Raw genomic sequence first — 21,998 nt, 5'->3', positions numbered from 1 at the left:
CGGACAAAGGGGACCCAGAGAGGCCCCGGGTGCTCGGCGGGGTGGGGCTGCCCCTTCTCCGGCGAGCGGTTCGGCCAGGCGGGGAAGGGACGGCTCGAGGCTCTGTGATGGGTCAGGCGGAGGGTGCGTCCGCCCTACTCTTGGCCCCTCGCGGCCCCCGTCGCCCTCGCAGGGTCGCCGTGGTTGCCCTTCTCCGGCTGTGGCGGTTGTCCGAGCCTGGGTGGGGCGAGTGAGAAGCTTCTAAGTTTTAAAGACTTGTGTTTCCGTCAGGTCTCCCTCTTACCCACGTGTTCATTTCTTCGTAACCCTGAACACGGACTCGTTTTAAGGAATAACGAGTTGAGGACTGAGTTACCCGGTCCGGTGGGCCTGACGCACGCAATGGGCCGCTGCAGGTGCGAGGGCGCGGTTTGTGCGTCCTTCCGCGGGCCAGCCGGAAAATCGCCGGTGCGGCCCAGTGCGCGACCCGGGAAGCCCGAGAGACAGCACAAAGACGCTTTCACTCCAGGGGGAAGTTCACTAGAAACCCGGAGCCCGGTAAAACATTGATTCACGTGTTAAATAACTTTCTCCATAGTGTGTCTGTGAAGCTGTTCGTTATGTAGTTGATTTTAGGTCATTGACCCAGCGCAGAATACACTGTCATGACTGAAATAAAGGTGGTATTTAAATATGGCTAACACTGAGTCTGTTGTCGTTAACGCCCTCTGGTGAAGTCTGAGGGTATTCGAGGGCCTACGAGGAATGGGGAGTTTGCAGAGGCCTTAGAGTTAGGATATTTGACCGTAAAATAATTACCAGACTCCCTGGAGAGAAGATGAGTACTCTGTTTCCAAAAAACAAAGCGAAAAATCCCCAGTGCAATCAAGTGCTCAGTGAGGAGAGAATTCACTTATTGAACGTGGCACAGGGGTTTCAGAACTGGGCAAACTGCTTCAAGAACTCACCATTTAGGGGAAGAGTTTTATACAATAGCATAACGACTACTGTGATGCTAGGAAAGTCAAAGAGAACAATGAATTTTGATTTGGGGGAGGTGCACCATAGAGAAGACTTCTAGAAGGTGAGTATAATTTTGCAAATCTGGCAAAAGGGCAACTCAAGCAGAGAAAACCCTACCAAAACAAGACACCAAAAGCTGAGATAGTGTGATTTGCATAGGTGCAAGCAATGCTTAGACTTGAGAAGCCCAGGCTTTAGGCTAGTGAAAGATTTTCCAAATATGGGAAGACAGTAGTAAGCATGAAGTAGTGAATAGTACTGGCTCTGTTAGCTTGGAAGGTGATTATTCTGGTCCAAGTTGTGGGGGTGATATGGCTAGGAAAAGATAGGACTGCGTTAAATGATAGGAGAATTTATATGCTGTGGGAGCCACTGAGTTACTCAGGTAAATTGGAAAATGTGTCCTGCTATCCAGGACTAGAAGTGGCTTCCTGTAGAAGTTGTCATTAGGAAATATATTTTGGTTTTGGTTATCCCAGTGGAAGGTGGGGGTGGGGTTGTTGTGCTGGCTTTCAATGCCAGGGGTACAAGGATTCCGAATGTTTTGTAACATTCAGGCAGTCTGCCACATCAAATGATTGTCAAATGATGAGAGCCAGTAGTGCTCTGTTGAGAATCATATTGGAGGCTGTCTGCCAGAGACCAAGGTACCAAGTGATGACCTGGATTATATAGTGGCAATGGAAATGGGGTTAAAAATGCATTAGAGGGCTGGGAATGTAGTTCAGAGGTAGAGAGCAATTATCTAGTGTGTAACGGTTGGATCACCAACACTGAAAAAGAAGGTATTAAACACATTCAGGAAAAGAATGATGTGGTAGGGACTAGTGTAATGGTACTGCTAGTAAAACTATTAAAATTGAGCTGCTATTGAATTATGATGATCAGAAGATAGTTATGTATGCTCAGTATGAGTGTGCTAATTTAATTACGGAAAAAACGTCAAACATTGAATAGTGTAGAGACTAGGTAAAAAGCCTCAACACTGAAAAACTTTGGCCAATCGTATTTCATCTTTACCCTACCTTGGATTATCTTGAAGCAGATTCCAGATGTATCACTTCTTCTGTATTTTAGTATATGTCTCTAAAAGGTAAAGACTGTAAACATGGGTGAGTGTTTTGAAGAAGGCTACATGGCTCATTCCTGTTGATGTCATTTACTTAGAAGGAACAGAGCAAGGAAAAAAAATGGAGTTGAATTTCAAATGCCAGTACGTGTGTACTGGGTTTGGGATTTGTCCTGTAAAAAGTTACAGCTCATTAAAAAAATGATTTAACCTATCCTTTGCTTTTTTCTCCTTAGCTCAGATATTTATTGAACTATATATATGAGTTCCTGTCTCTGTGCTTACAAAAATAATTCTTTTTGGATGGGTTCAGTGAGTAGTATCTCACTAGTTATTTCTTTATATATAAGCCTGCCAGTTTCTAAATAGTTCTCTAAAGATACTGTGCCTTTGTTTAGGTTTCTGTGTCAGATGTGCCCTTGACCCCTACCTCTTATCTTCCCCAACCTGCCTTTTCATGTCTGAGTGTTCTCTGACTGTGCTTTAAGGTTTGGTTCATGGTGATATTTCTCCTTCTTCCCTTTATCTTTTACTGTTTCTTCTTTGGTTATGTTTTATATTCTGTTACAGTTGGGAGTGCTTCTGTCATTTTTTGGTGTTGTTTTGTTTCCTTTTTAAGACAAAGTCTTGCTGTGTAACTTAGGCTGGTTTTGAACCTGAGATCCTCCTGCCTCAGCTTCCCCAATGCTGGATTTACAGGTGTGCGCCACCATGCCTGATGGTAGGGAGAATATCCTGTAATTATGTTTTATGCTTTTTCTATTTCACTCAATAAATATTTGTTTTACTGACTGTGGCCACCATTTTAGCTATATTCTGTTAGAACAAAAGTCTTAACTACCTTGAGAGTTAGCTGCTATATGTCAGAAGTGCAGAGATGACATCAAGAAAGTTGTGGGCAGAACATAAATGTGTAAAAGGTTACTTAGGGCTTGATAGGAAATCTGCAACTTGACTACAAATGAAAGATAGTGTAAGAGGTAAAACAACAACAACAACAAAAACATGGTACAGGTTTTTCTCTAGGTCAAAGGAGTCACGCTATTTTTTCCTGTTTTATAAATTTTCCTGATATTGAATATGAAGGGAAAGAGTCTTTCTTAGTCCTTGTTTTCCGTGAACTTGTGATATAAGAGACTGTTATAACAACTTAAGTATTGTTTTTCCATTTTCAGTAAACAGTCCTAATTACCAGTCAGTGTTAACATCCAGTTGTTAGGATCACACCTAAAAGTAAAGCAGCTTGTTTTAATAGTCTATGCAGTCTTATTGGGAGCTAGTACTGTGTATGTGGCTTGCTTTTAATCCTTTTGAAGTAGTTCACATAACCCGCAACTCCATTACTCCTTTTATGGACTTCTTGGCAGTTGGGAACTCTTGGTAGGGAAATGCTGTCTTAGAGTAGATAACCTGCCCCAGGAAGTAAATTAGCTTATAAAGAAATGAAACTGAAAGAGACAAATGCATATATAGGAAGGCTGTTTGGCAGTAACTTGTACTTTACAAATATGAAAGTGATACGTATCGTTTACAGCTGAGCAGCACTTTATTTTGTAAATGGTTTCATAAACAGCTTTTTGTGGGAAATAAGGCAGTGCTTCCCCTTCCCCCTCCCTCCCTTTGCACTGATAAAAAGTAGTTCAGACAAAGTTATTCAGAGAAAATAATGAATACATCTTGAGTAAGGAGTGTAAGAACTTCGGTTTACCCTCCAGGGGCCGATAATCTTTACTTTTTGAACTCATAGAGAAGCATTTGGAAATAACAGAACTGTCAGGTTAAGCTCCTAAGTGGTACTTTCAGGCCAGGAGGAATCATTTATTTGACCAGTTTATAATACTGGTTATATTCCTAGTGGTTATCTGTCCTCCTCCATGCCCACTTTTATGTCCTTTGAAAGACATAGATGAAGAAGAGACTTAGGTTTCTGTGTTATGAATGGTTTATCCCTTAGTAAGTTGGGTTGCTCTGTTGTTTTTCGTTAAACTGAGACCTAGAATAAGGTAGTGTAGAATGTCAGCTAGTTGGGTGGGGAATTGAATTGAAATGGTCACTCCCAGTGCAAAGTATTACTGGAGAATAATAAAGCAGGGCGCCCTTTTGTCCAGGACTTTGTCACAGTGTTTGCAATATCTTCTAAGGATATTCTGAAGACAGTGCCTAGTCAGAACCCAAGAAAGCATCCATTGAGCATTTCTGCAGCTTAGGTGGCTCAAAAGCTTTTTAGCATCGTTTTCTTTGCCACCATTCATAATTCACTTAGGTTGATGTCTGAATAGTTATAATTTGCTACCTGTCTTTGAATGTTTAAGCATTTTGTAGATCATAAGAATATGTATGCTTTTCTTTTTTATCCAAGTATTAGTATTTTTACTTTGCTTTTGTGGGCTCTGGGTTAGGTATTTAGTTGTGATAAACTTATTTGAAAGTTTTCCAATTAAGATCACCCTTATAATGACAATTACAGGCAATTTCATTCTATAAATCTTGACGTTACTGTATAACTAATAGAATGGCAGAGAAACAAAGGTTCTGAATAATTAGATGCTTAGGTAACTTTTCTGTATTTGTCTTTAAGATTTTCATAACTGGTAAAAAAAGATACTAGAAGCATTTAAACAAGGTCAATAGGAAAATTGGAATTTGAGGTATCTAATGTTTAAAATCTAGCGTATTGTATGTCATTTAAAATAGTAAGAACATTATCCTTTCAAGATAGGTATAAAGCTTGTCAAAACAAAACATAAACTTTATAAACATTGTAAACCTTATAAAAATTACAAAGCTTGAAGTTGAAAATTGAAAGCTAGAAATTTAAAATATTAATAGATAGGTTAAATATTTATCACCATTTTATATTATTTTCAAAGTGTGTTGTCTCTTAAATATTATATCAAATAAACCTTGAGCTGGAATGAGGTGGGCTTTTAGAGTCTCTTGGTCAGGTTTTGTGTCAAAGGAGGAAGATAGCAAGATGTGGCCCAGAGGATCCACATAGGTTAATAGAGACTAGCAAAGCGATGTGTCATCCAAGAAAGAAGTTCTGGGGGTGGGGAGAAGAAAGAAGGCAACACTTCTCAGTTTTTGGGGTCATGACTCCTTTGAATCCTTAAAAAGTACTAAAGGCCCAAGGATCTATAATGTTAGTTTTATTCATTGAGATTTATTATTAGAAATTAAAACAAATATTTAAAACATTAAATTCATTACAAGTTATGTTTGTGATTCATACGCACACATACACACCCACCCACACACACACACACAGGATCTTGTTGTGTGGTCCAGGTTGGCCTTAAAGTCACTATGTAGCCCAAACTGGCCCTCACAAGTGGCTGTCCTCCTGCTTCATTCAGACTTTTTTAAATTTTTTTGTTTTTGAGACAGGGTCTCACTATGTAGTTGAGACTGACCTGGACTCACTATGTAGCCCAGGCTGGTCTTGAGCTCACAGCGATCCTCCTGCCTCAGCCTCGCGAGTGCTGGGATTACAGTTGTGCGCCACCATGCCGGGCTCATTCAGCCTTTCTAATGCTGGGATTACAGGAGTATAACACCACACTCAGCTACTGTCTGGTGTATTGTTTTAGTTGAAAATAGTGTAAGCAGAGTTCAACTCTGCCACAGATATCTGGTTGGAAGAAAATATTTTAATAGCCATTTTAGATAACTGTGAATATTCCTTTTTGATACTCTACAATACCCTTTCTTGAACTTTGAATGGATGTTTTATTCTTGCATGATACTGTAACATGCATCGGTCAGCAGTTTACTGACATTTTCTAAGTGTTGATACATTGTACCGTAGTAAAACATTATATTCATTAATATTAGCATCAGTCTCATCAGAATACTCTTGGGAAGCTGTTAGTTCATGATGGCACATACAAGTGTTCCAGAATTCTAATTTTTTGCTTTAAAAGTTGAATTTTATTACTGACAATATATATTGTTCTTTTCTTTGAAATGACAGTCTTTCTCCATTCATATTTGAGAAAATTTGCCAAAAACCTAAGATGGAATAACCATTGTTGGTTATATGTTGAAGTAAAAATGATATTTCACTAATTTGGTTATTAGTTCATCCTAGATTTCAGTCAGACAAGTCCTTTTTCTTGAGTATTCTGCAGGAATGCTCACCACACTTCTGTTTCATCACTTGCAGAATTAAAAAGATGTATTCAGAGATCAAGATTTAATAAAAATAATTTCTGCACTTTCATCATAGATACTCTTTAGAATTTTTGTATCTTCTTTGTTCAGATTTGGTAATTCATATGAAGTTAGGAATCTGTCCATTCTGTGTTTTCCATTTTATTGGAGTATAGGTTCTCGAAGTAGGTATTGATGATCCTCTGGATTTCTGCTGGATCTGTTGTGATTTCACCCCTTTCATTCCTAATTGAATGGATTTGAGCCTTTTCTTTCCTTTTTTTTTTTTAATAAGGTTGGCTAAGGATTTGTTGATTTTATTTATTCTTTGGAAGAACCAACTCTTCGATTCGTTGATTTTCTTTCTTTCTGTCTGTCTTTCTGTCTTTCTTTTGGTATCATTCTCTTAGGCTCCATTGCATTGATTTCCTCTCTTGTACAAGCTGTGGATTTGTCTTGCTCTTCTTTTTCTAGGAGCTTGAGGATCAGCATTAGATTGTTTATTTGAACTTGCTCTGTTTTCCTATTATGGGTATTTACTGCTGCTATGAATTTCCGCTGCAGAACTACTTTCACTGTGTCCCATAGGTTCCTGTATGTTATACTGGCATTATCATTTAATTGTATAAATTGTCTAATTTCTTCTTTAATTTCCTCTGTGACCCATTGGTTGTTCAGGAGGGTGTTAGTCAATTTCCATGTGTTTGTGAAGTTCTTGTGGTTTCTTCTTTTTTGAGACAGGGTCTCACTGTATTGTTGAGACTGACCTGGAACTCACTATGTAGTCCAGGCTGGTCTCAAACTCACAATTATCCTCCTGTCTCAGCCTCCCAAGTGCTGGGATTACAGGTGTGCGCTACCACGCCCAGCCATGTGAAGTTCTTGTGGTTTTTTATGCTATTGATCTCCAGTTTAATTGCACTATGGTCTGATAATTTACAGGGGATAACTTCATTTCCTTTGTATTTACTTAAGCATGTTATATGAGCTAGCGTAAGCATAGATACTCTTAAGTGAAACTGACCTTTTCCCCCAAACACTGTGAGTATATAACTAGAGTCTGGCATCCTTGCTTTCTTTGTGCTAAGGTGCCAGCAGTGTTGCCCACCACTGTTTATACTGTTAGTGTGAAAGTCAATACAATAGAAAGAACAATCCATATCTTAGTATTCTTGTAGGAACAGTTTAGACCTGGGGTCTGTGAGTCCCACTTTGAGAACTATTGAAATAGATGCTTAGACCTACTGCATAGCATCTCTTCTCACTTATAGGATTTAGAGCATTCGTTGTAGGCAGTAACTGAGCTCAGATAAATATTGTTTCTTTTTTTGCACTTCTCAATATGGTGGTAGTTTCCATATAGAGTAACAAGTCATATTTATTTTATTTATGCAGAAGTTTACTAGACAATGACCTATGCAATGAAGTCATAAATCCAGTTGGGTTTTTTTTGTTTTGTTTTGTTTTGTTTGTACTGGAAATTAAAGTCAGGACCTTTATTTTGAGGCAGGGTCTCATTAAGGCTGGCCTTGGACTTGTCTTAAAAGAATGTTTGGTAAAAATGTTTAAAAAGTACTCAGTTCCTGTGGCTTCAGCTGTATTATCATTGAGATTGTAGTTTTTATTTTGGTACTGAAGATCGAATTTGGGTCCTTGTGCTTGTGAGGCAGGTGGCTGAACTACTGAGCTAAATCCCCGGCCTGAGATTGTAGTTTTAAAGCAGTGACTCCTCAAACCTCTTTGTACAAAATTGTTTTCCTTGACTTGAACCTACTTATTCTGCAGTTAATAGCTACGGGCATTTCCTAATACCTAGAAGTAAATGCCTCTTTGTTGAGTGAAAGCATATAATACTTAGTTCATTCATTTTTTAGAAAAAACTCAGTAGTGTGATGTTTTTTTAAAAATATCATAGTAGCTTTTTTTGGTAGTACTTAGTACTTGGTTTGGGTGATAGACCAAGGAGTTAGTAATAGTTATATTACTATATAACAAATTTAGCAGCCTAAGATGACAGATGTCATCATACAGTGGGTCAGGAATCTGCACAGTTACCCTGCGTTAACTGGAACAGGGCTTCTCAGGTAGGGAAGGTTTTGGCAGAGACTACAGTTGTCTCAGGGTGGACACACAGACATAGAATTCTCTCACAGAGTTGATGGCAGGATTGGTGTAGGGTGCTGGGCTAACCTGATGCCCCAGTTTAGCTTGTTACTGGTGAGAGGCTCTTTTCAGTTCCTTGACATTGGGCCTCTCTGTATGGTAGCTGGTTTCCAGCAAAGGGATTGATTAAGAAGGAAGAAACTGAATAAGGCAGATGTTGTCTGTTGGTAACCTACTTTCAGAGGTGACCTCTCATTACTTTTGTATTCCAGTTTTTAGAAGTGAGTCATTAAATCCAAGGAAGGGAATTCTACAAGAGGGTGTTTAAGAACGTCATGGCATGGATAAACAGATGGTGGCTGTACTAAGAATGGCTATCTCAAAACCCTGCTCCTGGGGCATAAAACTGAAGATAGACATAGCAGCCCTAAGTTGCTGTTCTATGTTCAGCCTTCTAACACTCCTTTATTCATTGTGCTACATTTAATAAGCATATTTTAGTAATTACATGCTGTGATACTGTCCAAAAAGAAATGGAAAGTTAGGGGGTAAATTTTAGATTTGCTTGCTAGGAGGGGAAATCTCAAAGTTACTTCTGTAATTGTGCTACTCAGAAGAAAAGAATACTTTCAGTAAATCTAGAAAAACTTTTTAGCATTTATAAGGATTTAGAGACATGTATTCCTTGGTTTAGTTTTTTTTGTTTTTGTTTTTTGGTTTTTGAAACAGGGTCTCACTATGTAATTGAGACTGCCCTGGAACTCACTGTGTAGCCCAGGTTGGTCTCAAATTCACAGCTATCCTCCTACCTCAGCCTCCTGAGTGCTGGGCTTACAGGCATCCACTACCACACCCAGCTAGTTTTTAAGATTTAGAATTGGATCTCTAGATATTAAAAATGTAGCTTTATTATATTAAAAGTAAAAAGTAGTATAGCTTGAGTCTATAAACTGTATGTTAAGGTTGGGATTTTTTAAAAATTATTTTTGCTCTTTGGGACATTTATGATTTCTAGATTTTAAACTTTTTTCCCTATAAGTTTATTGGTGCATTTTCGGTATACATTATGATCACATTCATCATTGGGATCTGTGCTTGTCATCTTGGATCTTGTTTTTTCCTATTTCCCTTCCTGTTCCTTCCACCTAGATTATAAAATTTCTGAAAAAAGGTGAAAGCTGGAGAATTCAGGCCTTGATAGACCTTTCTTTGTGAAGGAAGGAAGCCTGTCCATCTGGTATTAGAATATTTTTTAAAAATCAAACTTTCACAATGTATTCTAGTTTTCAGTAATACTATTTGCTCAATAAAGTGCTTCTATTTTATTTTATACTTAAAGTTATGTGACATGGAACTGACAAAATTAAACTATAAAACTAGCAACTTTTAAAAAAATCCATAAAAAGCAATTTGGTTCTCCCCAAATGGATTTTAATGTGTTACTTTTTTCCTCCTGATCATTTTACTTTAATCCACCATCACCTTGCCACTCAGTGGTGTGGTTCATTGCATATCAGGTTGTCTGTATGTAATGTGTTTACCGTCGCTGTCTCTCTCTACCAGGAATCTTATCCATCTTCTTCACCCATATGGTTTGTGGACTCTGATGACCCAAATCTGACATCAGTTCTGGAACGTCTGGAAGATACGAAGAACAATTCGGTGAGAAAATAAGCCAAGCTACTTTCTTTTTTTCTCATGAATGTTAGATATAAAACAAGTGTTAGAAGGTAATGTGATATAAAAGCATGATTAATCTTTTTTGTTGTTGTTTTTTTAAGCATGATTAATCTTAAGAGAGGTTAAAGATCAGGGGTTGGTTTTTGTTTTTTGTAATTTCTTCCCAGGTTCTATTTATTTTTTTTGTTATTTCTCACAGGAGTAGTCTTACTTTAGATTAGGAAATGTAGGAATCTCTCTTCCCTAAATTCTAACTGTTACACCAAGCAGGCATTTTTTTTTTTTTGTCCTGTGGATCCAACTTGGGACCTTGCCACCTGCCTTGCAGCACAACTGAGCTAAATCCCCAGCCCAAGCAGGCATTTTTGGTAGTGAGCACTAGCCAAGATGGTAAATATAAAGAGGGAAAAAGACCAATATAGATATGAAGGAGAATAATGATAGAATAACACTGGTGCTAGTTATGGAGTTGCTTTTTCTGTCAGGGGACTGTAAATATGCAGTAAAAGCAAAAGTATTCAAATGGAAAGTTTGTTTTGCTTTTTAATATATAGTAGTTTCTCCTTATCTATGGATGATACGTGCAAAACTGCCTGCCAGTGGATACCTGAATCTGTGGATAGTACTGAAACCTATATGTGCTGTTTTTTCCTAACTTACCATATGTATGATAATTTAATTTATGCATTAGGTACAGTAAAATCTTGATAGGGCCAGGAATTTAGCTGAGTGGCACCAAGCCTGCTTTGTAAGCACAGGGTCCTGAGTTTGATCCCTGATATGGGGGGGGGAATAAGATATTAATAACAACAATAAAGTAGAACAATATAACAAATACTGTAATAAAAGTTATTCAAAACTTATGAATTGTTTCTTTCTGAAATTTTTCCTTTAACTTTTTTTTTTTTGGTACCAGGGATCGAACTCAGGTCCTTGTGCTGGCCAGGCAGGCGGCGGAACCATTGAGCTAAATCCCTGGCCCCCCTTTAACATTTTTTGAACCATGGTTGACCCTGGGTAATTGAAACTAGAATGTGAAACTGGAGAGAATTAGCAATTACTGTGTAAAGAAAAATAATCTTTCCATTTTATAAAAATATAAAAGCTTTTTTTCTTTGAATATGAACTGCTAAGTGTCCATTGTGAGAAAACTGGTAAAATATAGACAAGCCAGAAAAAAAGCAAAATTAAAATCCCATAGTTTCTTTACGTAATATAACCATTATTGATATGTTTATTTTTACAAGTTTTTTTGTTAGTAAAATAACAAAATACACATTTAACATGTATTACATGTTTAACACATGTTTAACTAGTTGAAGTATTTATTCTATATGTCTTATATTGTTGTAAACATTATTATTGCATTTTCCTATAGTGTCATAAAATCCTTACATAAAAATAACAATCGTTATTTCCAGGGGATATGATAGCTTGCCAAAAAACAAAAAAATTAAAAACTAACTGGAAAAAAAACCTAATTTTTAAGACAACTGGTTAAAATCTATTATATAAAAACCAGTAGTATTCCCAAATTTCAGCTGTTGTTAGTAATTACAACAGAAAAAAACATGTAGGAATAAACTTAGATGTTCTGGACTTGTATCAAGAAAACTACAAAATTTTGTAATGTAGAATAAAAGATTTGGATAGTATATTTCTAGATGAACAGACTACTATGTTATAACTATGTCAGTCATCTCCATATCTTCATATTCATCTATAAATACACTGCAATGCAATAAAAATCCCTACAGTTCTATTTTAACAGAAGTGACTCTATAAATTTGTTTAGAAGAGCAAGTAAAAAATAAAAAATTTAAAGAGAGGCTTTCCTAACCAGATTTGTTTTTTGTTTGTTTGTTTTTGTTTTTGTTTTTGTTTTTGTTTTTGTTTTTGTTTTTTGAGACAGGGTCTCACTATGTAGTTCACACTACTCTGGAACTCACTGTGTAGCCCAGGCTGGTCTCGAACTCTCAGGGATCCTCCTGCCTCAGCCTCCGGAGTGCTGGGATTACAGGTGTACGCCACCATGCCCGGCTGACTGCTGCCTGTTTTAAAAGCTTTTGAAGACCTAATGATTCTACTTTTTTTTTGAGACAGGGTCTCAGGCTAGTCTCGAACTCACAGCGATCCTCCTGCCTCAGTCTCCTGAGTGCTGGGATTTCAGGTGTGTGCCACCATGCCTGGCGATTCTATTTTTAAAAAGCAGAAATAAGTGGAGTTATTTTTCATTGTCTAATGGTTACATAAAAAATACTCAAGTAGAGTATAAAATCAGACCTAATTTTATATAAATAGTAAATATTTTTACATGAAGAAAACCAGCTCACCTTTCATTCTATTTTTATACTTTCTGCCAGTTTCTCATAGCTTACTTTCTAGAGGCAATACATGGTAAGGTTTTGTGTTTTTTAAAAAATATTTAATTCCTTAACTCATGATCTAGATTCTGCCTTCATTGTTTCATGAAAATTTATCTGCTGGTTTTTCAATCCATGGTTCCTTTTTTAGTCCCCAAATTGCTCCCTCTGCAACATTTTGATACTGGTGATTATTTCCTTGGTGAAATATTCTTTCATTCAACATTTATGATTTAGTATCCATCAATAAAGAGTTGGTTAAATATAAGTTAGGATGTATAGTTTTATTATAGAATTCATGCTAAGGTTCTGAAAGTCCCGGGCCAAGCCCTGATTCCCCACCTCACTTTCCTTATGTATTTACCATGAAACAGCTTATCAGAAAGATAACCAGCCACACTGTGGCTCTTGCTTCCTTTTAATTGGGAGGATTTTGTTTTATTCTAATTTACTGTTCACTTTGGAAAGCTTGTTCTTTGCTTGGTTTAACCCATTATAATCTTGTGTCTGTTTTCTTAGTCCCTCACAAACTTGCTTGTTCCTCTTCAACTCTTTTTCTGGCCAGACACATTCAGACAATTGTTTCTGACCTAGTGAAGTTGTCTTGTTAGCTTCCGTTTGTGTCTACTAAGTGTTGCCCGTTCTTTTTTTTTTTTTAATTTATTGGTACAATCTAGGTATACAATACAGTTACATTCATCATTGGGATCTTGTACCTTTACATAATAGGTCTTAATTCTCATTTTTCCCCCTTGTCCCTGCCCTCCCTTCACCTCCTCCTCCCCTCCCCATTTACAAACACTTTATTTCCATTTTTTCAGTTTCTCATATTTTTTTCCTCTCCCTTATTACCTTTCCCCCACCCTTCCCACTTTCCCTACACCTTTAGCCCATTCTTAATTGTAATTGTTATGTATTTAAAAAATTTTAAACAATGAAAAACATGTTTATATCCATGATTACCTTCCTAAAAGCAAAGGTATTTAAAGAATAATCTGGCTTTAAAAATGGAATTTAAGGAACTAGTTTTGGCGGTTTTCCCAGTGAAATTCCCCAGTTCCTGTCCTTGCGTTAAATTAAGCACGAGGTGTTTTCACAGAAAGTTTCATTTAGTCTTTACCATTCTGAGAAAGTTTCAATTTGTTTTACAGATAGGGGGACTCAAGCTCAGGAAGTTAGTACCATAGCCAAGGTCATCTATATTCCAAGACTGTCTACTAGATCACATTTTCTTCTATACTTTTAAATGAATCTGACTGTAACATATGTAATTTTATTATCTATATACAACAGCATTTCCTATTTTTATAGTCTTATTAAATGCATTAATGTTATCTGAAGTTGTAAGTTTCTAAGAAAAGAAGTTAACTAGAAATTAATGCATAGAACTTGTTCCTCTGCCTTTTTGTTGCTATCATTTTTGTAGGGGTTATACCTAAGCCATAGAAATGTTTTCCCCCCTTGATAATTTTCTTGTACTAGCAGCACTTAAAAATATTCGAGAGTGTGATTCTATCCCTAGGCTTCAGTTGAGCAGTAACAGACTTTTTCATTTCCTTTTGGATTGATTGCTGTAGTTGTAAGCGTTATTCGTGTCTTCTAAAGGCTCTTTAATGTAATGCTTATTTACTGAAATGTGTTTTGTAGCTTCGTCAGCAACTGAAGTGGTTGATATGTGAACTCTGCAGATTATATAACCTCCCTAAGCACCTGGATGTTGAGATGCTAGATCAGCCACTACCCACGGGTCAGGTAAAGTAAAAATTCTCCAGTGTTCAAGAGCTGAAATAAATTGTCTCAGTGAAAAGTGAAACGAGGATACTTGTTCATTTTATTGTTATTCAGCTTATTTAGAAGTTAGTTTTTTGTGTGTTTCTATTGGATTGCTTTGTATTTTAGGTACTAAAAATAACCTTTCATTCTTGGGAAGTGCTTGTATTTACTGTAAAAGGCAAACAACTGCTCTCCCACCCCAGTGTTTTGTTTTTGTTAATAGTTCTGGTTTCTGTAAAAAGTTACTGCATCTTGGATTGTTGACTTTGCTTATTCAGTTACCTTCACCTGGGTGCCAGAATCGAAAGGCATGACCAAATGCTATGAATTCCAGCAGACAATGTGAATTTCCAGTAGCTTCTACTACCTTCTAGGTTTATGTACTTAGCTTTTACTCTTGTGAAGATTTAGCTGTTATACCACAACTTACCTCTCCTAAAATCTTATGTTTAGTTATATGAATAATCACTGGTTTATCACCAGGACTTTGCAGGGTAGAGCCAGGTTTTTCTGTTATATTCCTTTCCTATATAGCCTTTTGTTTTTTGGTGTCATCTTTATACTAATAATTCATAGTGTAAAAAAATTATGTTTAATCCCTTTCTGTGATCCTTGTCTCTTGACGCTTCTGCTGTAGCTGTCTCCTTGGGGTTTTTCTCATATGCTCTCCTGTGTACTGGCTCTCACATCGCCTTTCTTGGCTTAGCCTTCTCATATTGCTTGAGTACATCCTTAAGTAAAAGCCTGTGGCAGCATGAATGAATGGTACATTTCCTCAGTTCTGAGATACTGTAATACAGACCAAATTGTAGGTTTAGGAGCCAGACCACAGTGGATTTGAATCTTGGTTCTGCTGTTTATTAGCTTTTACCCTCAGGCTGATCATGTCCTCATTCTGTGTGTCATTTCCTATTGGAAAATAGGGGAAATAACAGTAGTAGTACCTCTGTTTTGGGGAAACTGTGAGGATTGAATTAATTAAATACCTATGTATTCTATGCTGCTTATTCATATTTTTCTTCTTTTTATATACCCTTCCTCTTTTATTCACTCATCAAGAAGTGCTGTGGCCAGTATTTCAACGGATATATTTTTGGGAGAATTTATTCTGACTCCCAGCTGTTACCCCTTCTCCTTTTATGTCCCAGCAGGAATAAATGATGACTGGAACCATTCAGTTTTTCTGGAGATGATGTCTTGTGCATTTTGTTTGAGTTGGATATGTCTGCCTGGGTTCTGCTTGAGGAGATGGGAAAACTGTTTCAGGGCTGGGTAGTGTGTCCTGTGGCTTTTTTTCATTTCTGGTTTTTAGTTGTGTCTATCCCTCCATGTACCTGTCCAACATACCTGGGGTCTCAGTCTGGAGCCCCTCCAGGGTGCTGTGGGACAAACTGGCCTCCTTATCATCCTTGTCCCCTACCTGTGACTTCACTAATTATGATTCTTCTATTCACTGTCATTTTCTAGTGTAGGTAAATTCTCTTTTCTGCAGGTATCCTTATTCCTTTATTATTATTATATGTTTATACAGTATGTGTGTATTCTTCACTGTAACTTTAGTGGAACCTCAGAGAAGAGCGAGAACAAGAGAAACATATGTTCTGTGTTCAGTTTTTCTTCCCTAGATGTCTACAACTTGTGCTTTTCACTTCATAGTTTGTCCTGGACAGAATACTTGTAGAGATCCACATTGTTTTCATGATTGTGATGAAGTTCTGCATAGGCATATCACAATTTACATGACAAAATATCCTAATTTTGAATCATTTGGAATGGATATGATATTTTATTTTGCATTTTTACTTCTATGCCAAATGAGATTGTAGTATAGTTTTATTTACTTATAGACTCTTTGTGTGTGTGTGTGTGTGTGTGTGTGTGAGGGCCATGGCTTGAGAAGCTTTATATCTTTTTTTCTGATATAAATTAAAACCAGTAATTTTCAACCAGAGGCAGTTTTGTCTACCACAGAACATCTGGAAGTATGTGGAGCCTGTTTTGGCTGTCAGGGCTGACCATGGGAGAGGGATGCTCTGGATGTTTCATGGATGGGATGTTATTAAACATCCTGCAGTGAACCTTCCACAGCTCAAAACTGTCTGGTCCATCAGTATTGGTAGTCTTTTCCTTAATTTTCTCTAGTTTTAGCATGCTTTTGTGAATTCTCATCTAATTAGAGTTTAATGTTGTGTTTTTGAGCTTCATTTGTCATGTGATAGGTTTTCTTTCATGCTTTTATTTTGCGCAGCATTATATGTGAAATTCATTCATATCATGTTCTTTTTCATTGCTCTATTTATTCCACTGTTGGAATATACCGTAACTTTTTTTTTGGTGCTGCCAGGGATCAAACCCAGGACCTGACACACTCCAGGCAAGTACCCTACCACTGAGCTGCACCCAACGTATGAATAGATAAGATAACATCCATTCAGCTATTCATAAACATTTGGGTTGACAGTATTTATGTATTAAGAAGAGTGCTACTATGACTCTTCATGCTGTATCTCTTGATACCTCTTTTATGGGTATTTCTCTGGGGCATTTCCTTAGGAACTGATTTACTAGGGCATGAGGATCCACTTCTTTAACCCAAGGATTATCTAGAGAAAGGTTTCTTTGGAGGGGTGGATGGGACAGGTTCACATTTGTAGCTGGGCTGGCCTGGAACTTATTTTGATTCTCCTGCCTCAGTCTCCTGAGTGCTGGAAGTATAAACATGCACCACCACACCCAGTTCTTAAGAACTTTTTAAATTTTCAAGTGACTTTTGGGCTACTACATGTTTGGCAGTATTGTCAGAGAATATGGCTGTGCCCTCTCAGACTGTCTGATCAGCAGTTAGCTAGAAGTGGCCATTGGTGCTACTGCTGGTTTTGTTTATTGCTATTCCTCTTACCATCCCCATGTCCCTCCCCACCATCCCCCACATGCATCCTTGAGTAGTACTGTCTTGTTTTTTTTCCTAGAATGCATTTGTTTGTGGGGATGTGTACAGTAAGTGTGGAGAGTGGTACTTAGTACTTGCTGTTTTTATCATTCAACAAATGTCTTGATTCCATATATAGCAGTCTGTGTTGGTGTGGAGGACCCCCAATGGTGAACAGACACAGATAGTTTTTGTCTCAATGAAGCTAAAAAGAATTCTCAGTTCACAATTGAATCTTCTTCTGGTTCTTTATACATTTATCTCTGGCATCTGCTGTTATAGATGGAATGTCTGATGCCCAATTCTTGCTTCTCTCTCTATATTCTTTCTTTCCTATCTGAAGGTTGGTATAGTTTTCTCTACAACTGTAAAGTCTGGGTTTTGCCTTTCCATGTCCCTTTGAGGCATCCAGAACCACATGATGTTTTGTAATCTTTCTTTAGCTTGGCAACATTTGTCTCTTTTATTCCTTCCCTTGCATCCTCTGAATGAATATTAGATCTCTTATATTCTTATTATCCATGTTCATTAACTATTCTCTAATTTCCATCTCTTCTGTTTTTTTCCTCCACATTCTAAATGAATGTCACAATTTGGTCTTCATCATAAATGCTTTGTTCAGTCAAGTCTTCATGCTCTCTGGCCTTTTTACTAAATTTTTCTAGCCTTTTTCCTCTTCTTAAAATTCTGTTTTTTTATTTCCCAGAACTGTCTTGTCCTTCACAAAGCAATCTGTTTATTATTTTGTGGATGTAGTGGGTTCTCAATTACCTCTAAAGATTCCAGTTAGATTTTTAAATTGTTTTATTTCCTTCATTCAGTTTTGGCTTACTGCTCACCTTTCAGGTTGTCAGTTTTCTTCAGCTGCCTTTGTTTGTCTACTCATTTGTTGATGTGACACAGTTGTGTATGGGGTTCTAGCATGGGTGCCATGCCCTTCCCCATGGGTCTGCAGACCTGCGATGAAGATGGAGAGGAGCTAGCAGGTGAGGCGTCCAATGCCTGAGGAAAAGGAAAAGACAGTCTATGGAGAGATTTGCTGCTGTGTCGAGTGCTATTTAACATGTTCTTTTTTCTCACGGGTTCTGGTCCTATAGTAAGAGGCTGTCAAGATAGGCTTTCCTTAGAAGAGAGTGATCCTTACCAACTGAATTTGGGACAAGTACAGCAAAGAATGTGTGATCCATCTGAGAAGTCACCCTCCTACTTCTCTAGCAGTCCTTGCCATTCTCTGGACCAGAAGTAGCTTTCTTAAGACCAGCAGCCTGCTTGCGTCTGCTGTCTTCTGCCACGTAGTTTTGTTTGACCATTTGTACCCTTCTTGTGTTTGTTGTTTTTCTAGTTCAGCAATGAATTTATCTTTTCTAGTAAAATTCTTCTGTTATTTCACTGGGGTTCTGAAAAGGCCAGGCCACATTTTGAAACAAAGCTCATCTTAGGATTTCACAACCCTCACTGGCCCTGTATTTTGGTTAAATTACTTTTGAGGGTGGAAGGTAGTTTGCTCAGTTTGGGGTTTTTGTTTTTGCTTTCATTTGTAAAGTAAAAGACAGAGACTAGTTTAGTCACAGACAAGGCTACATGTCAGAATCACCTCAAAGAGCGTTTTTTTTGTGGGGGGGGTACCGGGGATCGAACTCCGGTCCTTGTGCTTGCAAGGCAGGTGCCAGAACCACTGAGCCAAATCCCCTGCCCTCAAAGAGCTTTTTGAAAGGATTTTCTGGGGAGAGTTCTGAAACTAGCATTTTAAAAATGCTCTCTCAGTCATTCATTGATGAGCGCACACTTGGATTTGGACTTTTAAGCTAAGCATGTTCTTTAGATACCAGAAACAGTCTGGTTTAATTTAGTGAAATGAAGAAAGGGTGAATTTCAGCATTTTGGGAGCTGCTGCTTGGTTCCTTTTCTCATTTAGTTTCTAGGAGACAAATAATAAATATCTAAGACCATGCAGATTTAAAACAAATACAAGTCTATTCTTCATGGGTGTGTGTGCCCTTTATGAAAATTTCTAGCTGACCAATCTAGAAGAGTTATATCTTTTTAGATAATGATTTTCTTCTCAAGAATTGCATACTCAGGAGGTTCTAACAGATGCTTTGTTACTGCTGAGATCTTTGTCTGATGTGATCTCTGGATCTTTGAGATATTCTAGCTCCTTCCTCGGCTCACTTTTATGGTTAAAGATGCGTTTCTAGGAGAACTGTGTGCTTGGGCCCAGCAAACTTGGCCTTTTGAAATATGCCAGAACTGAACATGAAGGTGCTTCCTAAAACCCTATCAGATTCATTTGTGATGAGCAGTAAGTTATGTCTTACAGAGAAGTGTTCTGTAGTAAATAACATGGTTTGAAAAAGAACATTGGTTCTTAAGTGTGATTATTTTTTAATTTTTAGTTTTTATGAAGTGCCTTTTCCTTAATAACACGCCTGACCTTTTCACATGTAAGGCAGTTGAATTTAAAGATTCAATCTTTTCAAGTTAAAAAGGTAGATACTCAAGGAGTCAATAGCTTGGAATATTTATTATAAACAAAATTGTATTTAAAAGACTTTTTCAGTTTTGCTTTGTATTTGTGTGATTACTTTTGTTTATTTGTAAGTCATCTGTTAAGCTGAATTCTTAAAAAGTTAACTTTTGCCAGGGGATTTAGTTCAGTGGTTCTGGCATCTGCCTTGCAAGCCTAAGGACCCAAGTTTGATCCCCAGTACCAAAAACAAAAAACAAAAAACTTAACTTAAAAAGAAGCTGATAAATCTTACTTGTCAAATGAAATCTGGATTTGGAAATGAATTTTTTAATTTTAACAAGCTCTCTGTTAATGGAAGGTGGTAACAGGTGATTGTTAGTTTATCTTGCAAGCTGTGGCCCTGCTCCTCTGAGTACTCAGCGTGTGCACATTTGTTATGTGGATCCCTAGCAGGTTGCTTTCCGTTTCAGAATGGGACGACAGAAGAAATGACTTCAGAGGAGGAGGAAGAGGAAGAGATGGCTGAAGTAGGTATTTATGTAACAATAACATTTTATAGATGTCTGCGTTTTTGGACATTGTAGTAATTCACTGATCTTTTAAAATTAAAGTTAATGTAGAATAATGAAAAACACATGGTATTTGGAGTGAAATATAATTCTGAATACTGGCTTTATCTTTTAATTATTGATGAGCTTTTGAACAGATAATTTATCTGAATTCCTTGAATTTGATCTCCCAGAAATTAAAAGCTTTTTAACAATTGGTAATAAAGTTATACTTGCATTTAATAGTAATCAGTATTTAACTTATATTTGGTCATTTTTAGGAAAAACTACTAAGTTTAAAAAGTTCTGCATTTGTCTTTTCTTAAAAAGAACAAGTAATTTATTTTGTTTTATGCTGCTGTAATTAGAACACTTGATTAGATAATTTGTAAAGAACAGAAAGTTAAGCCAGGCAGTGGCTCATTCCCATAATACCAGCTACCTGGGAGGCTGAGGCAGAAGGGTAACAAAACCCTGTCTCAAAGTAAAAAATTCAAGAAAGTGCTGGTGAAGTAACTCAGTAGCCATAGTACTTACCTAGCATGCCTCAGCCCAAGAGTTCAATTCACTGCCTGGTTCTGAAGGCTGGGAAACCCAAGATCAAGATGCTCTCTTGGTGTCTTTTGAAGGCTGTTTTGAAGGGATAATAGAGCAAGGTAGCCAGAGGCTATTGGGAGCCTCTCACAAGTGCCTTAATCTCATTTCTGAGAGAGGAGCCCTCTGGCCCAGTGGCCTCTTCATGGTCCACCTCTCTACCATCATGTGACAACACCTAAGTCTGGAGAGGGCACATTGAGATCACAGAAAGCTTAGTAGAACAGATTCTGCTGACATGGAGTTAGCTGTCATTGGTACAGCTTCAGAGGTTTCCAGGCTCTAAAGCTTTGCATTTAATGAAAACTTGAGAAGGGAGATCTGTTTCTGTGTTGCCAGATTAAAAGTCTTCATTTTTTGTTTGTTTTTTTGAGACATGGTCTCACTATGTAGTTCAGGCTGGGCTTGAGTTTACTATGTAGCAAAGCCTAGCTTTGAACTCACAGCAATACTCCTGCCTCATTCTCTCATGTACTGGGATTACAGGTGTGCATAACTATGTGTGGCAGGAGATTTTAATTATAAAACTTTTTTTTTCTATTTTGGATCTTAATTGAGGCTTTTACCTTATTTTCTTTATTTAAAATATTTTAATCTAATAAACACTTTCAGAATGCCTCAACTAGAGAAGCAGTAGGAGGTTTATTTGGTGAATCTGGGAATAAAATAATTTTTATAATTGTCCACTTAGAATGACATTTAAAATAGACAGTTTGTATTTGCGTTTTATTAACCCTTTTCCATGGGTCTTCTATACAGTGAAGAAGACATTATACTCAAAGTTCACATACCTTTCCTTTTTTCTCATGAAAAACAAGGGACAGCAGCATTTAGGGCACCCTAGAATAGTTGGAAACTGGACTTCGGAGGTGACTGATTGGAGTGGGTAAAAAGGTGCTCCAGGCTGCAAAAATTAATGTGGAGAAGCCCCCAACAGCCTTGGGTGTGTGTGATGTGTATTGGTGCACTGGGTGTTGTCCCTGCAGTATGGGAACGTGAGGTGTTAAGAGTTGTGGAAAGCAAGGTTGGCTAAAAAGAGCAGAGAGGTAAAAGTTTGGAATTAGAGACAGACATTTCCATTCATTGTCAGTGTTGCAAGGAAGGCAGAATAGTGTACTAAGAATATTGTTTTAGAAAGGTAATGATCAACTATTTAGGAATGTGTAGATTAGGCTTCAAGTGGAGTTTTGTCAATGGCAGCATGACTGAGGGTGGAGATGTAGGGAACAGACTGGCCAAGGGCATTCCTTGAAGGAAACAGAGTAGGCAGGAAGACCAGGGCTGAAAGGTGCTTGCCAGCAGAAATCAGTGCGAC

At 37.6% G+C, this 21,998-nt stretch overlaps 1 protein-coding gene and 1 long non-coding RNA gene across 4 annotated transcripts in view; one reads left to right on the top strand and one right to left on the bottom strand.

Moving 5' to 3' along the window:
* Ube2q2 (ubiquitin conjugating enzyme E2 Q2) overlaps positions 1-21,998 on the top strand; it is a 50,159-nt gene that overhangs the window by 519 nt on the left and 27,642 nt on the right. For 2 of the 3 annotated variants that reach the window (XM_010625898.1, XM_010625906.1), the window contains exons 2-4: positions 9,890-9,988; positions 14,017-14,121; positions 20,012-20,068. In XM_010625898.1, coding sequence (XP_010624200.1) covers positions 9,890-9,988; positions 14,017-14,121; positions 20,012-20,068 — 261 coding nt within the window. Of the gene's footprint in view, positions 1-170; positions 538-9,889; positions 9,989-14,016; positions 14,122-20,011; positions 20,069-21,998 lie in introns of those variants that run through there. The other variant, XM_019207800.2, reaches the window with a different exon arrangement.
* Positions 17,945-20,781, bottom strand: LOC104863471. The gene is made up of 2 exons (XR_780586.1): positions 20,627-20,781; positions 17,945-18,073 (listed from the first exon to the last, which is right to left on the bottom strand). It is a non-coding gene; the product is annotated as an uncharacterized LOC104863471 (long non-coding RNA).

Source organism: Fukomys damarensis, unplaced genomic scaffold (genome assembly GCF_012274545.1).
Source record: "Fukomys damarensis isolate Sample0158 unplaced genomic scaffold, DMR_v1.0_HiC HiC_scaffold_25, whole genome shotgun sequence".
Lineage (NCBI taxonomy): Eukaryota > Metazoa > Chordata > Mammalia > Rodentia > Bathyergidae > Fukomys > Fukomys damarensis.
The sequence above is the reverse complement of the archived record's forward strand: the minus strand, read 5'-3'. Positions and strand labels throughout refer to the sequence as shown.